The sequence below is a fragment of the Sardina pilchardus genome, chromosome 2 (genome assembly GCF_963854185.1).
Source record: "Sardina pilchardus chromosome 2, fSarPil1.1, whole genome shotgun sequence".
Taxonomy (NCBI): Eukaryota; Metazoa; Chordata; class Actinopteri; order Clupeiformes; family Clupeidae; genus Sardina; species Sardina pilchardus.
Genome location: NC_084995.1, coordinates 4,163,959 through 4,176,943, shown reverse-complemented (window position 1 = coordinate 4,176,943; position 12,985 = coordinate 4,163,959). Strand labels below are relative to the sequence as shown.

Sequence of the window (12,985 nt, the reverse complement as noted above, 5' to 3'; positions counted from 1 at the left end):
GGCATCAATTAGAAAATCAATAGTCCTTACAAAATGTCCTAGTACTTGAGTGTTTGTCACCTACAAATACTCATTCTTTATTAATGATGATGTCATATGCCCCAGCCCTAAAATTGACATATCACATTTAAAAATCAGCAATACTTAAAGGAATAGTCAGCAATGATTTAATGCCATATGTAGTAGAAGGCCACTCAAACTTCATTTATAAAATTAGCAGAAGACGGCTCCCATGGTCCAGTGCAGTCCAAAAACATTATTTACAGGTGAATTTCAAAAGTACAGTAACAGACTGCAGTTTGAAGAGAAGTGGCGTCTCTGAGCACTAAGGTTCCCTTAAAGTAATAATAAACTATTCTAAGCCCATACACATTTTTACCACATTCAGTAAATATGTCCTCAGAATTCGCTATAGCGGTCCATTGTGTGTGCACACTGAAACAAAACAACAACAACAACAACAACAAAAACACAGCCCTGTGTCCATAAACTGAAAACAGACAGAATGAATGTACACCCACTCACACAACGCTATTGCAGCTACTCATAAACAGGTGGTGCTATTTCACTATCACAATCACACTGAAGGGACTATTTTCTGACTGTTGAGTTTAAATATCAATAATCTTTCTCTGGTATCATTAACCCAATATCTTAAAAGGCACGTGGTCTATTTTAATATACAATATGCAGGTATGGATTACAGTTGAAGCTCCTTTTCCATTGGATCCCCTCTCAAACCAGCTAGCAGATTATTGGCTGCCAGGGATGACATGGCATTCCGTGTGGTGAAGGAGGCACTGGCAACGTGGGGCAGAATCACTAAAGAAAATAATAATAAAATAAAACATCAACACCGTGAAATAATGAATTAGATTCCAAAGCCTAACAAATTATCATGATTTGTCTGTGATACATCATTTTGTCATAGAGCCACAGAATTTACCACAGTTTTTCAGGGTGAAGAGTGGGTGGCTGGTGGGGAGGGGCTCAGGCACAGTGACATCCAATCCGGCAGCAGCAATCTGTCCAGTGGACAGAGCCTCATACAGATCTTCTTGATTCACTACACCACCCCTACATACACACACACACACACACACACACACACACACACACACACACACACACACACACACACACACACACACACACACACACACACACATACACAGTAACAACAACAACTTAGAAGGACACATTCTGCAGTGGCCATTCTAAGATAAGCTTAATCACCTGATGTGATGTGCACTTTATGTACCTGCTTGTGTTGATGAAGATGGAGGTGTCCTTCATCTTGGAGAAGAGCTCTTTATTACAGATGCCCTGAGTCTCTGGTGTCAGTGCACAGCACACCGCCAGGAAGTCCGACTGTTTGGCCAACTCGTCCATAGAGACTAGACGCAGGCACATTCACAGAAACAAATGTAAACAAACTCTCACTCTTGTGTTTGTTTGTGATTGAGCATGTGGAAGAGCATTAACACGTGTCTGTGTGTGATGTGTCAGAGTGGCAATCATGTTTGAATGACAATATCAAATTCACCATATTCTGCCTGAATCTGATTTGCCAGCTCAGGCCTGGGAGTCACATCTGAATAGATGAATTTCTTCACTTTAAAGGGCTTAAGTCTCTCAGCAATGGCCAGTCCTGTTTGCAGAGACAGACAGACAGACAGACAGAGAAAAAAAGCACGACAGAGAGCAAACAATAGTAATCTGTCATAAACTGACAAACAATAACCCAGACATTCCCAACTAGATGACTGACATCACTGACATCTCTCACCAATTCTTCCTAGTCCCATTATTCCAACAGTGCTGTTAGCCAGTTCATACCCACACAGCCATAGTGTTCTCCAGGTACCCCAGCCTCCCCTGCATACATCACAACCACAGAGAGAGAGAGAGAGAGAGAGAGAGAGAGAGAGAGAGAGAGAGAGAGGGAGAGAGAGAGAGAGAGAGAGAGAGAGAGAGAGGGAGAGAGAGAGAGAGAGAGAGAGAGAGAGAGAGAGATACTTAATTTCTTCCATAAAATCTACTGGTTTGTGTGTCTGTTTGCATGCATGTGAAAGTACTGAATTGTACGTTTTGGCTTCGTGTGTTGCTTCAACCAGGCGTCTGGATGTACATAGCAGCAGAGCAACAGTAAGTTCAGCCACAGCATCGGTCAGCACATCTGGAGTGTAGCCCACACGGATCCCCCTATACACACACACACACACACACACACACACACACACACACACACACACACACACACACACACACACACACACACACACACACACACACACACACACACACACACATGCATACATTAATGTTAACATTTTGCCGTTTCTGAGGCAGACAATGTTATTTGAATGAGGAATATTACTGACCTTTTTTTGAGCTCATCTAGAGAGAGATGATCATATCCTACTGACATAGTGCTTACCACCCTCAGATTTGGACCTACAGTTAGGACACAAACGCTGTGTAAGAGGAGTCCATTGCACACACATGCACACACATGCACACACACACACACACACACACACACACACACACACACACACACACACATACACACCAGCTGCATCCAGAAGGTCAGCGTCTATCTTCTCTGTCAGCACGCAAAAGAGGCCATCCACTCCTTTGACCCTCTTCAAAAGCTCCGCTCGGGGCACAGGATCGTCCGAGTCCCACATCTCAAACTGCACCCTGTCATGAGCAGGAGGGGTGAGGGGGAGGCAGGTGGGACAGAGCCCAAACAAGTCAAGTCAATTGTTATTTCTACAGCACCTACAGACAGCTGAGTGCTTCACAATAAAGTCCTTAGAGCTCAATGAACAAATGAAAGACCTAAGGGCCAAGGCATGCAAAGAAAAAAGAAAAAGGCTACAGGACAGTGACTGTAGGAGTTTAAATAATGGTTTATAAAGGTAAAAACTAAGGGGACACTATGCACAGACACTTAAAAAATGAGACCCTAATCAAGAGGAAACATGACCAGCAAGATAACAAAATAAACATCAAGCCTCTACTGCTGATCAAAGATCTCATTCTAAAAACTCAAAAACATGTTCAACATAGAGCAAAGACATAGAAATACATTTTTCCTTCATTGAATAACATGAACAGGTTTAGCCTACAGTAGGCCTACTCACCCACTGGCCAAACAATGCAGACCATTTGATTGGAATATTCATTGAGTTTCCATAATATAGTGTGTGAACTAAATCATCAGCTGATACAATTATTATACAGTCATCAGACTTACTGTCCAGACTTTCTAAGAATGTCCAGTCCGTCTGGCGGCATGCTGCGTGTGACATATACGCGTGGGAGTGTAGACTGCGCCCGGTGCATGGTGCTGACGGTTAGCTGAGCAGCCGCAATCCTCTGCAACCGCTGAACGGCAACTCGACTCGACCACATCGCTTAACGGTATGAAATCCTGTTACAGTGCGTGGTGGGTTGATAGCTGAACGAAAGGGAGCGGAGGATCCGCTGAGAGATGAGAGGGACTTCGACACTTGACCGTCAGGAGAAAGTTTGTGAGTTGACTTTGGCCGTCGGCCAGCGGGGAGGTACTGAGGGGTCGCTCTCTTTAGCCAATATGAGCGCAGGGAGGGTCGGGGTGGGTGGCCAGTAATGATTTTTTTGTCGTTCATAGCCTTCAGTTGTTCACCACATGGAGATGAATTTAAGGTGTCAAGTTGGAATTTTTTTTTGAGGTAGCCTAACACTATTCACCTAACATCTGGTGTAGCTTTATGTGGGTCATATTTTGGAATGTCCAGCCATTTGTAGTCAATGTGTAGTCATCGCTGTTTGTCTTGTGTAATGTGTAGATACTGTCTTGTCTGATTGGTATCTTTGGTCTGGGTACCAGAGTGCACAGCTTGCCTGGTCACTTGTACTGTTTTTATTTTTAAATTGTTTCCTTTTTGTCAATTGTTTTATTCTATGCTGCCCTTTAAAGAACTGGCTAGGGCCAACAGATGAAAATTAGCACCAATTCGGTTTATTTGTCTGTTTGTCTTCCTATCAAATAGCCTAAACAAATAAATAAACAAGTAAATAGAAATGTATGCAACTAATGCTTTACAAAGCTATAATAGGCCACTCAGTGGGTGGCCAAACCTTTCATTTGGATTTTGGTGTGTTTGTGTCCAACATATAATTGTCTCCACACTCTCAGCACAAATGACTAATCAACCAATCAAGACAATCCTCATATCAGAAACCATATCAGTCAGAGACAGAGTTCAGCCCATTCTGTCCTGTGTTGAGACTCTGGAGTATGGCATTGTTCAGAGATATGACACTTTAATGTTGACAAGTTCTGATCATAACCTTTTAATTTCTATAGAAATTTAATTTCTATAGCTCTATTTCGGTATAGAGCTGAGGGAATTGTGTGATAAACTCAATTTATGTTTATCATATGATAAACATAAATTACCATAGTAACCACAACAATTATAAATTCATATGGGAAATCTCAATGCAGTGTATAAGCATCATGGATGAGCTTCCTATATTTTCCAACCATATTGTCACTGCAAAACATTTCTCTACTCAACTAATGCACTTTAAATTTACTCATATAGGCTTTGGTAAATATTTGCCTTCAGTATGACTGGTGAACTTTGTAACAGAAGGGCATCTGTCTCATTGAAAACAGGATACTCTCATGTCTCTAGCTCTCTCTCTCTCTCTCTGTGTGTCAGGGAGGGAAAGAGAGATTATAAAAGTGTTTCAGTGTTTCAACATTTTGTAAAACTGTGCTCTGAAAATACATGTGTAACCACATGACGAGAAGAGAAGCCTATCATAGGCTACCATATACAGTAGGCTGTGAAGATGCAATATCCTCCTTTTACCACCAGAGAGCACTGACAACAGAGCAGGGCTGATACAGTTATGACTGCCAGGATGATCAGGCCTCTGGTGTTTTAAACTACGTATTGTGCATGGGTTAATAGACAAGGCACCACTCATCTGCAGACAACTCATCCAAAAGTTCTTTTAATAGTGTGAGTATACCATCGTCAAGCGTTAACTGCTCCTCATCCATACATCCATCCGTTCATTCATACACACTCAAGGAGACAACACTGCAGATATTACATGGCTTTCCCACATGCCTGATAACAATTCTGTGTACAGCTGCTCAGCCTTGCCTGTATTGAAATAACATAAATATACTGAACATACTCAAGCAGTGTTAGTTATGTCACCCCAGGGAAGTGATGCAGTTGAAATACAAACATAGTTCTCTCAAAGCAGCACTGGTTCATGTCCACCAGCAGGGTGGGTTTGGTGTCTCTAATCTTCCTGTTTAACACTGTTGTAGTACCTCCAGCAGCTTTGATGGGCATGCAGAGAGAGAGAGAGAGAGAGGGAGAGAGAGAGAAGGAGAGAGAGAGAAGGAGAGAGAGAGAAAGAGAGAGTGTGTGTGAGAGAGAGAAGGAGAGAGAGAAAGAAAGAGAGAGTGTGTGTATGTGTGTGTGTGTGTGTGTGTGTGTGTGTGTGTGTGTGAGGGAGAGAGAGAGAGAGAGAGAGAGAGAGAGAGAGAGAGAGATGGACAGTGGCAGGTGATAGGATCAGTGTCTTGTTTTTGGTGGGCAGTGGCTTTTTGGGTGAAGGCAGTCAAAGGTGTTCTTATGTAAATGATTCAAAAACTGAATGTTTATAATGTGCTCTGTCAGTGTTGGGAACACATTTTCCATTGATACCCATAAAATTAAATACATAAATGAAATACCATCAATGGTGTTTTCCAGTTTCCTGACCAGGTGAACCATCTCTCTGAGACCTGAGCCCTTTCATATGATAGATGCACATTACATAACTCAGGGACTTCCCACGGTTCGGCCTCCATTTCCATAGTGAAGCACAACTGAAATGATTCTGCATCACGTGGACTTGAATCAAACACAATCCATTTTCAGTGGGTATGCTTCAGTCTGCCTCCAGGTAATACTGTATTTACACAAACCCAACCATGACCTTTGGTACCATTATTCCAGTATAAATAACAAAATTACACAAAGTTTAGATAAACAGTTGTAAACAGTTATTCATACTTGTGTTCAGAACCATATGAAAAATAAAATCATAATCAAAATGTACTCATTACGATAAGTATGTGTTTGTGTTTCTAATTATGCTTACAAATGTGTGTTTGGAATGGCCCAAAGCATCAGTGCATCTCTCAGCATCTGTTCACAGAACAATAGTTGTTGATGAGACTGGGAATGTAATCTCTGTGAAGCAAACTCATGAATAAATGAATACATTCGAATATGAGAACTAACACATACACATGAATATTCTAGGACGAGCAGGTACTGTATGCTTTCAGTTGTCATTGTCACTGAGTGTGTAATACTGCACTCATGGCCTGCTTGGTAGCCATGCATTTGACCTGTCTTTGGTGTGTGTGTGTGTGTGTGTGTGTGTGTGTGTGTGTGTGTGTGTGTGTGTGTGTGTGTGTGTGTGTGTGTGTGTGTGTGTGTGTGTGTGTATTCATGCTCACTGTTTGTAAACCTGTGCTTGGGCACAACAGGTGTAAAGCACATTCACTATAGTCTCTAGGCAGGAAATCATTGGGAGGAAGAGTGGGCTCCTGCACCTTCCCCTTCACCTACAAGCTCAAGAGGAACCATCCCCTCCTGTGTTCCACGTCGCCAATACTGAAAGCCAGCGTTCAGAAGCCCAGCTAGACCCCTACCCTCCTGAAGAACAAGAGTTTTCAAACACTCTCATTCCTCACCCTCAGAAAAATCTTGCTTTTGCTGCAGCACTGTTGACTGGAAGTGCTTGTCCATAGAGTGAGGGCCCCGCCACAGGCGTGGATGGCATGGCCACTGAGAGGGCTTTGCTCTGCTCATGGACTTTGAGTGGAGATGGGAGGCGGCAGAGGGCAGCTCAGACTGTAGGGTCAAAGGTCAGAGTGTGGTAAGCGTGCGGAAGAGCTGCGTGAGGCAGAAGACGGAGGTGGTGAGGGCGGTGCACTGGCGCGCCAGCAGCTTGATGCTGAGGTCGTGGCAGCTGCTGCGCTTGCCCGTGGCCGCTGCCGCGCTGCCCACACACTCTGCGGTGCGGGCGAACTCCCGGTAGGTCCGCGCCACGTCCGCCAGCCCCGCCAGCGCTTGGCCGTGCCGCTGGCGGCAGCGCGGGCAGCTGGAGAAGCACAGGCAGACGGAGGCCAGCTGCACCAGCGCGCGGAAGCTGAGCGCCAGCGCCCGCAGGGTCTCCTCGGCCGTCTGGCCCGCACGCACCACGCGCTGGCATCCCGCCAGCAGCCCCCGCGCCTCCTCGTGCAGCCGCCGCTTGTTCTCCGAGAAGTGGGCCGCGCACGAGTCCCGCTGGTGCTCCAGGCTCTCGCGCTCGTGCGGAGACTTGGCGGCGCCCGCCAGCACCGAGAGGAGCGTCTCGATGTCCCGCTGCAGCGCGGCGAAGCCCGCGGGGGGCGACGGGTAGCGGCGAGCCAGCAACGTAGCGATGGCCTCCTCCTCTGGGTCAGACAGGAAGCAGTTGACAGGCTCCAAAGGGGAGAGGAGGAGAGGACTGAGCTCCGTGGAGGAGGAGGGGGGCAGAAGTGGGCAGGGGAACGAGGGAAGAGGAGAGGAAGAAGAAGAGGAGGAAGAGGGGGAGAATGGGGAGGATGACAGTGGTTGAGGGATGGCTGACACAGGACTGACCACGAGAGTGTCCGGCTTGGTACGGCAGGAGAACTCGTAGACGGTCAGCTCATCGTCGAAGCTGCCCCCGTCCAACACCCCGCTGAAGCAGTTGGTGTAGACGGCCTGGCAGTCGCACACCTCCAGAGGGGCCTGGGCCGTGTCCAGCAGCACCTCACAGCCCAGAGCCAGCGCACTGCGGCAGCCCAGCTCGGGTTTCCCGTGGGGGCACGGACTGGGCAGGGGCTGGGGCTGGGTGTCTGTGGGCTGGGACTCACAGTTTCTGAAGAGGCCGCAGCCCGTGAGGCCAGGGTGTGCGTGTGTGTGTGTGTGGTTGCCCATGTGGGGGCCTGTGTTGGGCAGGTTCTGCGTGGTCACCACCACTGAGGGCGGACCTGAACTGACCGGCTGCTCAGCCTTGGTGGCAGAGTTGGCTTCCCGCTCTGAGCTCGTGGGCAAGTCCACTTTCGTCTCGGCGTGCTGTTGGACCCCTGGACTGCGGTGGCTGACCTCCACCATCTCCTCGATCACCTCTGTCACCTCCTCGGACACTATGGTCACCACTTTGACCTCTGTGACCGGTGGAGCGCCTTCCTCTCGGCCCAGCTGTGTGCATGGCGAGCGCTCCGCTCTCCTGCAGCGGCTGGCCTCGGAGAACCTCCTCCTCTGGGGGGTGCCGTTGCTGTCCGGGCTTTTCTCGCTCAGGGCCTCCTGCGAGCGGGACAGGTAGAGGGGCAGGCTCTGGATCTTGCCCCGCAGGGTGGACGCCGACAAGCGACCGATCATGCTGCCCGAGGAGCAGGGGCTCAACAGGAAGCTGGAGGTGAGCTCCACGGAGGACTTGGGCGGCTCCTGAAAAGAGCAGTCACTGTCCAGCTCGTCTGCTTCTCCAGCGTGAGTCAGGCTCTCTCGGCTCACTGATAGCCCCCTCCTGAAGGCTTCGGACAGGCTGGGGCTATGGCTGACCCGAGCTGCTTCCCCAATGGACCCCTCGCCCTCCTCCTCCTCCTCATCAGGGCTGGGGGTGTAGGATATGGAGGGGATGACGGGTGAGTGGCGGGTGCTGGGGGAGTCCACGTGCCCCACGGTGAAGGAGCGAGGCCTGGGCGAAGAGCATCGGCCCGCCCCCTCCCCCTCCCCCTCCCCCTCCCCGTCCCGCGCCTCTGAGGGAACCTCAGCGCTCCGCCTGAAGAAGAGGTGGCCGGCGAACGCCCCCTCCGACAACCTGTCCAGCAAACCCTCGGCCGACGCCACCTCGCCTCTCCTGCTGGCCCTCAGGTCTGCCGCCGGGAGGGTGGCGCTCCGCCTCACGGCACTGATGGAGGACGCCAGCAGCTCGGTGACGGCTTTGGTCTCCATGGCGTCCGGCTCCACCTCCATCTCCACCTGAGCAGACAGGTGCCGGCGGTGCTGACCTCGCGGCTCAGTGGTCAGTGGCCGGCTGCAGAAGCTACTCAGGGGCTTGTTCTCCAGCTGAGCGGGCTCGGCCTCGGTGCTGGTCAGAGGGGACACGGTGGGACAGGGCGTCTGGCTCAGGTCCTCTGCTGGCTCCTGGCCGCTGGCTGAGATCAGGGCATCGTAGTGGTTCCTGGGCCGGTGGTTCTGTTCAGGGTAGGACACCAGGGACGTGTAGTCTGTCTCCAGATAGGAGCGCCGCTGCTTCCCAGACTTCCTCCTGGTCCAGGAGAGGGCGCTGTCTCTGTCCTCCTGCTCAGCCTCCTCGCTCCACTCCCCTCCCTCCTCTCGGCCCGATTGGTTGACACAGATGCCGATGTCACTGAGGCTCAGGGTGCGCTTCATGGCGCTGGATTCTGTCGAATTCTCTGTTCAACACAAACTATTATTAGAATTCCATTGCAAATGTTGGGGAATACCTCATGCAAAGGAAATACTGTATCAGTGTATTTCAATTCATCAATCACATATAAATCAATGTAGTTATTTATAGTATATAGTTATATAGTAGTATACAGTAGTAGTATTATTTTAGTCCTCCCTGTGCAAGCCTCCAGCACACCTCATACTTTTGCCAATGGTAAGTGACAGCCTCCACTGTGTGAATAGACCACATTAATAGTTGTGCAAATAGTTGTGTGATGTGACATCATCAACATTCAGTGTGACACTAACTGACTAATGCAAATTACACGCATACCACTTATTACTTCATTTTACAATGCTTTTGTATATAAGGCAACAACAACTGATTCATAAGTCATCACTTAAGCCTAACATGTAGAGGGCCATATTTCATTCCCTTAAATGCTTTCTATGATCCTGCCCATGGTCTTTCACTGTGCAGAAACCAGAAGGTCATTACTAATGTCCAGTGTGTGAGCTCACCTCTGGTCATTACTAGTGTCCAGTATGTGAGCTCACCTCTGGTCATTAAAAGTGTCCAGTGTGTGAGCTAGTGTGCAGTGTGTGAGCTCACCTCTGGTCATTAAAAGTGTGCAGTGTGTGAGCTAGTGTCCAGTACAGTATGTGAGCTCACCTCTGGTCATTAAAAGTGTCCAGTGTGTAAGCTAGTGTCCAGTGTGTGAGCTCACCTCTGGTCATGTTGGCGGACGATGGCTGTTCTGGGGAGGTGAGTCTCTCCTGCGCATCAAAGAACTCGTCATCGGAGCTGCTGTCTCCGAAGCCCGGCGGAGGCTGGAGGATGGGCACAGGCTCCATCTCCACCACCTCCTCTTCCTCCTCCTCCTCCTCCTCCTCCTTCTCCTCTTCTTCCTCCGGGCTGTCGGGTAGGGCTCGCGGCAGACTCCTGGCGCTGTCAGGAGTGACGTTGGAGCAGATGTTGTAGTAGTGGCGTGCGTCACACTGCTCGAAGGTGAACACGCAGCCCCCTTGTGCAGATAAGGGCGTTCGTTTGGAGAGGTCTGCGCCTCTCTCCCTCAGGCTCCGCTCCTCCTCCTCCTCGTCTTCGCTGGCCTCCGGAGGGCTGGGCAGACAGTCGACCATGTTGGACAGTGCGGCGTAACACAGGAAGGGGTCGCCCTCGCCCGCGCTGTAGAGGTCTGTGGCAGTGTGCGGTGTCCGTGGGGACAGTGGCGGGTTGTTGTGGGCGTGGCCTACGCTGAGGTGGCACGGCCGAAGGGTGGAGCAGAGGGTCAGCAGGTCGTCCTCCTCCAGAGCGTCCATGGAGTCGCTGGACAGGCTGGCCAGGAAGCGGGAGTCTGTGCGGCCGGAGTCGGACGCCTCAGAGGGGGGCTCCTCCAGCATGATGTAGCAGCGCTGGTCCTCTCCTCTGCCCCCCTCCGCCTGGCCCTGGCCCCCACCCTCCACCTCCATGGCCTGCGCTTCCCCATCAGCCCCCTCTGCGTCCCCCACTGCTCCTCTAGTCCTCTCCTCCTTCACCTCCTCACACACCTCCTCTGTGGCCTCTGTCTCCATGTCCAGCGCCTCCCCTCCCGCCCCCTCTTGCTCTGTGTGCTCCTCTGTCTCCTCCTGCTGTGGGCTCTGGCTGGTCTCCTCCTCCTCCTCTCCTCCCTCTTGGCTAGCCGTCTGCTCTGAGCTGGACCCATCTGCTGTCTGCTTGCTGCTCCGAGTGGCACTGGCCACGTGGGCCAGCAAAGCGTCCACGTCAGTGTCCGAATCATCAGAATCACTTCCACAATGAGACACGTAACCTACACACACACACACACACACACACACACACACACAGATAGACATACAGCTAGGGAGGTGTAGGCAAGTATAAGGATGTATGTGCATATGAGGGTGCAGAATTATACATCCAGCGGTGATTCATGTCTCTGTGTTAATATGGCTTGTGTATTTGTGTGTGTGTGTTCAATATGTACCTTCCTCTGTTGATATGCGAGGGCTCTTGCGATGGGCATTCCACGGAAACACACAGATATTGGGGTTGACCAGAGCTCTGCAATATCCGGCCACCAGACAAGACAAGTCTTTGGCTGCCACCGACTCCAGCAGAAGTGTAATGGGCTACAGACAAAACACATCCACTAAACATCTGCTCAACTACACTGCTGAGAGTGTGTGTGGATGTGTCTGTGCAACTGCAACTGCATTGGTGTGTATGTGTGTGTATCTGTGTGTGTGTGTGTGTGTGTGTGCGTGTGTGTTGGTGTGTGTGTGTGTGTGTGTGTGTGTGTGTGTGCGTGCGTGCTACCTTGATGTCCTGCAGATAGATCTTCACCAGGCTGACCCGCTCTGACTCAGGGATGAGCTCCACTCTGGTGATGCTGCTGAACTCGGTCAGTGTGTTGATGACACTCAGCTTGTGGTTGACCACCTGGCTCACGCCGTACTGGAGCCCCACCAGAAGGCTGACCATCGACTCTCTGTCCTGTAGCTGGGGAGGGACACCATCGTTGTGGTAACATGACACATTCACAGACTTTGATTCCTGTGCTGACCAACAAAATCTCAGCCATTTTGAATATGACTTGCACTGAAAGCAGTACATGAAGAATCCAGCTCTCACCAACATCGTGGCACTGAAAGACTTCCCTCCGTAAGATCTGAGCTCTGACATCTCGTACAGGTAGTTCAGCCTGGCCTGGTTGATGGAGATCAGCTAGAAGGGTAGTGGGAACAGAAATCACAGGGCTTTACAAGACTGGACCCACAGTGGAAAAATACTCTCCACTTGCACAAGCAATGTTCATGGGGGCAGTGAATATTGTGCTTGAAGTCTATCTGAGTACAGAAATAACAATGCATAAACACTGGGAAAGCGGTTAAAAGAACATTGCACACTTGTTTCTAGCACACAGGGAGTTGTAGCCTGTGGGGACATCACTGATGTGTTTTCTTTCAAAGTCAACATTTCTGTCACGTCTCTGTTTGTCACCTTTTGTTTGGGCTCCAGGTAGATGCACTTCTTCATGTGGTAACTGATGGCCTTCCTCAGGTCCTTCTCCCTCATGTTCTTCAGCAGAGTGTTGGAGACAAAACTCTCAATGCCCCACTCCCTCCTGTCCACACACCAACCCAGTTCACCACAGCACAGCACAGCACAGCACAGCACAGCACAGCACAGCACAACACAACACAACACAACACAACACAGCACAGCACAGCACAGCACAGCACAACACAACACAGCACAGCACAGCACAGCACAGCACAGCACAGCACAGCACAGCACAACACAACACAACACAACACAGCACAGCACAGCACAGCACAGCACAACACAACACAACACAACACACCACAGCACAGCACAGCACAGCACAGCACAGCACAGTACAGTACAGCACAGCACAGCACAGCACAACACAGCGACATCAAACAGACAATAGATTATTGACACACAACCCACAGCACATTCA

General features: G+C 49.9%; 2 protein-coding genes across 2 annotated transcripts in view; both read right to left on the bottom strand.

Annotated features, from left to right (window-relative positions):
* Positions 1-36: 36 nt before the first annotated feature.
* On the bottom strand, positions 37-3,510 carry grhprb (glyoxylate reductase/hydroxypyruvate reductase b). Its single transcript, XM_062517046.1, has 9 exons — positions 3,266-3,510; positions 2,576-2,706; positions 2,385-2,457; positions 2,089-2,205; positions 1,790-1,878; positions 1,547-1,651; positions 1,262-1,397; positions 947-1,077; positions 37-822 (listed from the first exon to the last, which is right to left on the bottom strand). Exons 1-9 carry the CDS (start codon positions 3,421-3,423, stop codon positions 701-703), a joined length of 1,062 nt encoding a protein of 353 aa, XP_062373030.1. The 5' UTR covers positions 3,424-3,510; the 3' UTR covers positions 37-700.
* A 1,496-nt stretch (positions 3,511-5,006) lies between these two features.
* The window catches only part of LOC134059214 (FERM and PDZ domain-containing protein 1), a 37,092-nt gene continuing 29,113 nt past the window's right edge, over positions 5,007-12,985 (bottom strand). Inside the window, 6 exon segments of the mRNA XM_062515669.1 lie at positions 5,007-9,502; positions 10,229-11,308; positions 11,486-11,630; positions 11,818-12,000; positions 12,133-12,225; positions 12,502-12,625. Of these exon segments, the coding sequence (XP_062371653.1) occupies positions 6,945-9,502; positions 10,229-11,308; positions 11,486-11,630; positions 11,818-12,000; positions 12,133-12,225; positions 12,502-12,625 (4,183 nt within the window). The 3' untranslated portion in view covers positions 5,007-6,944.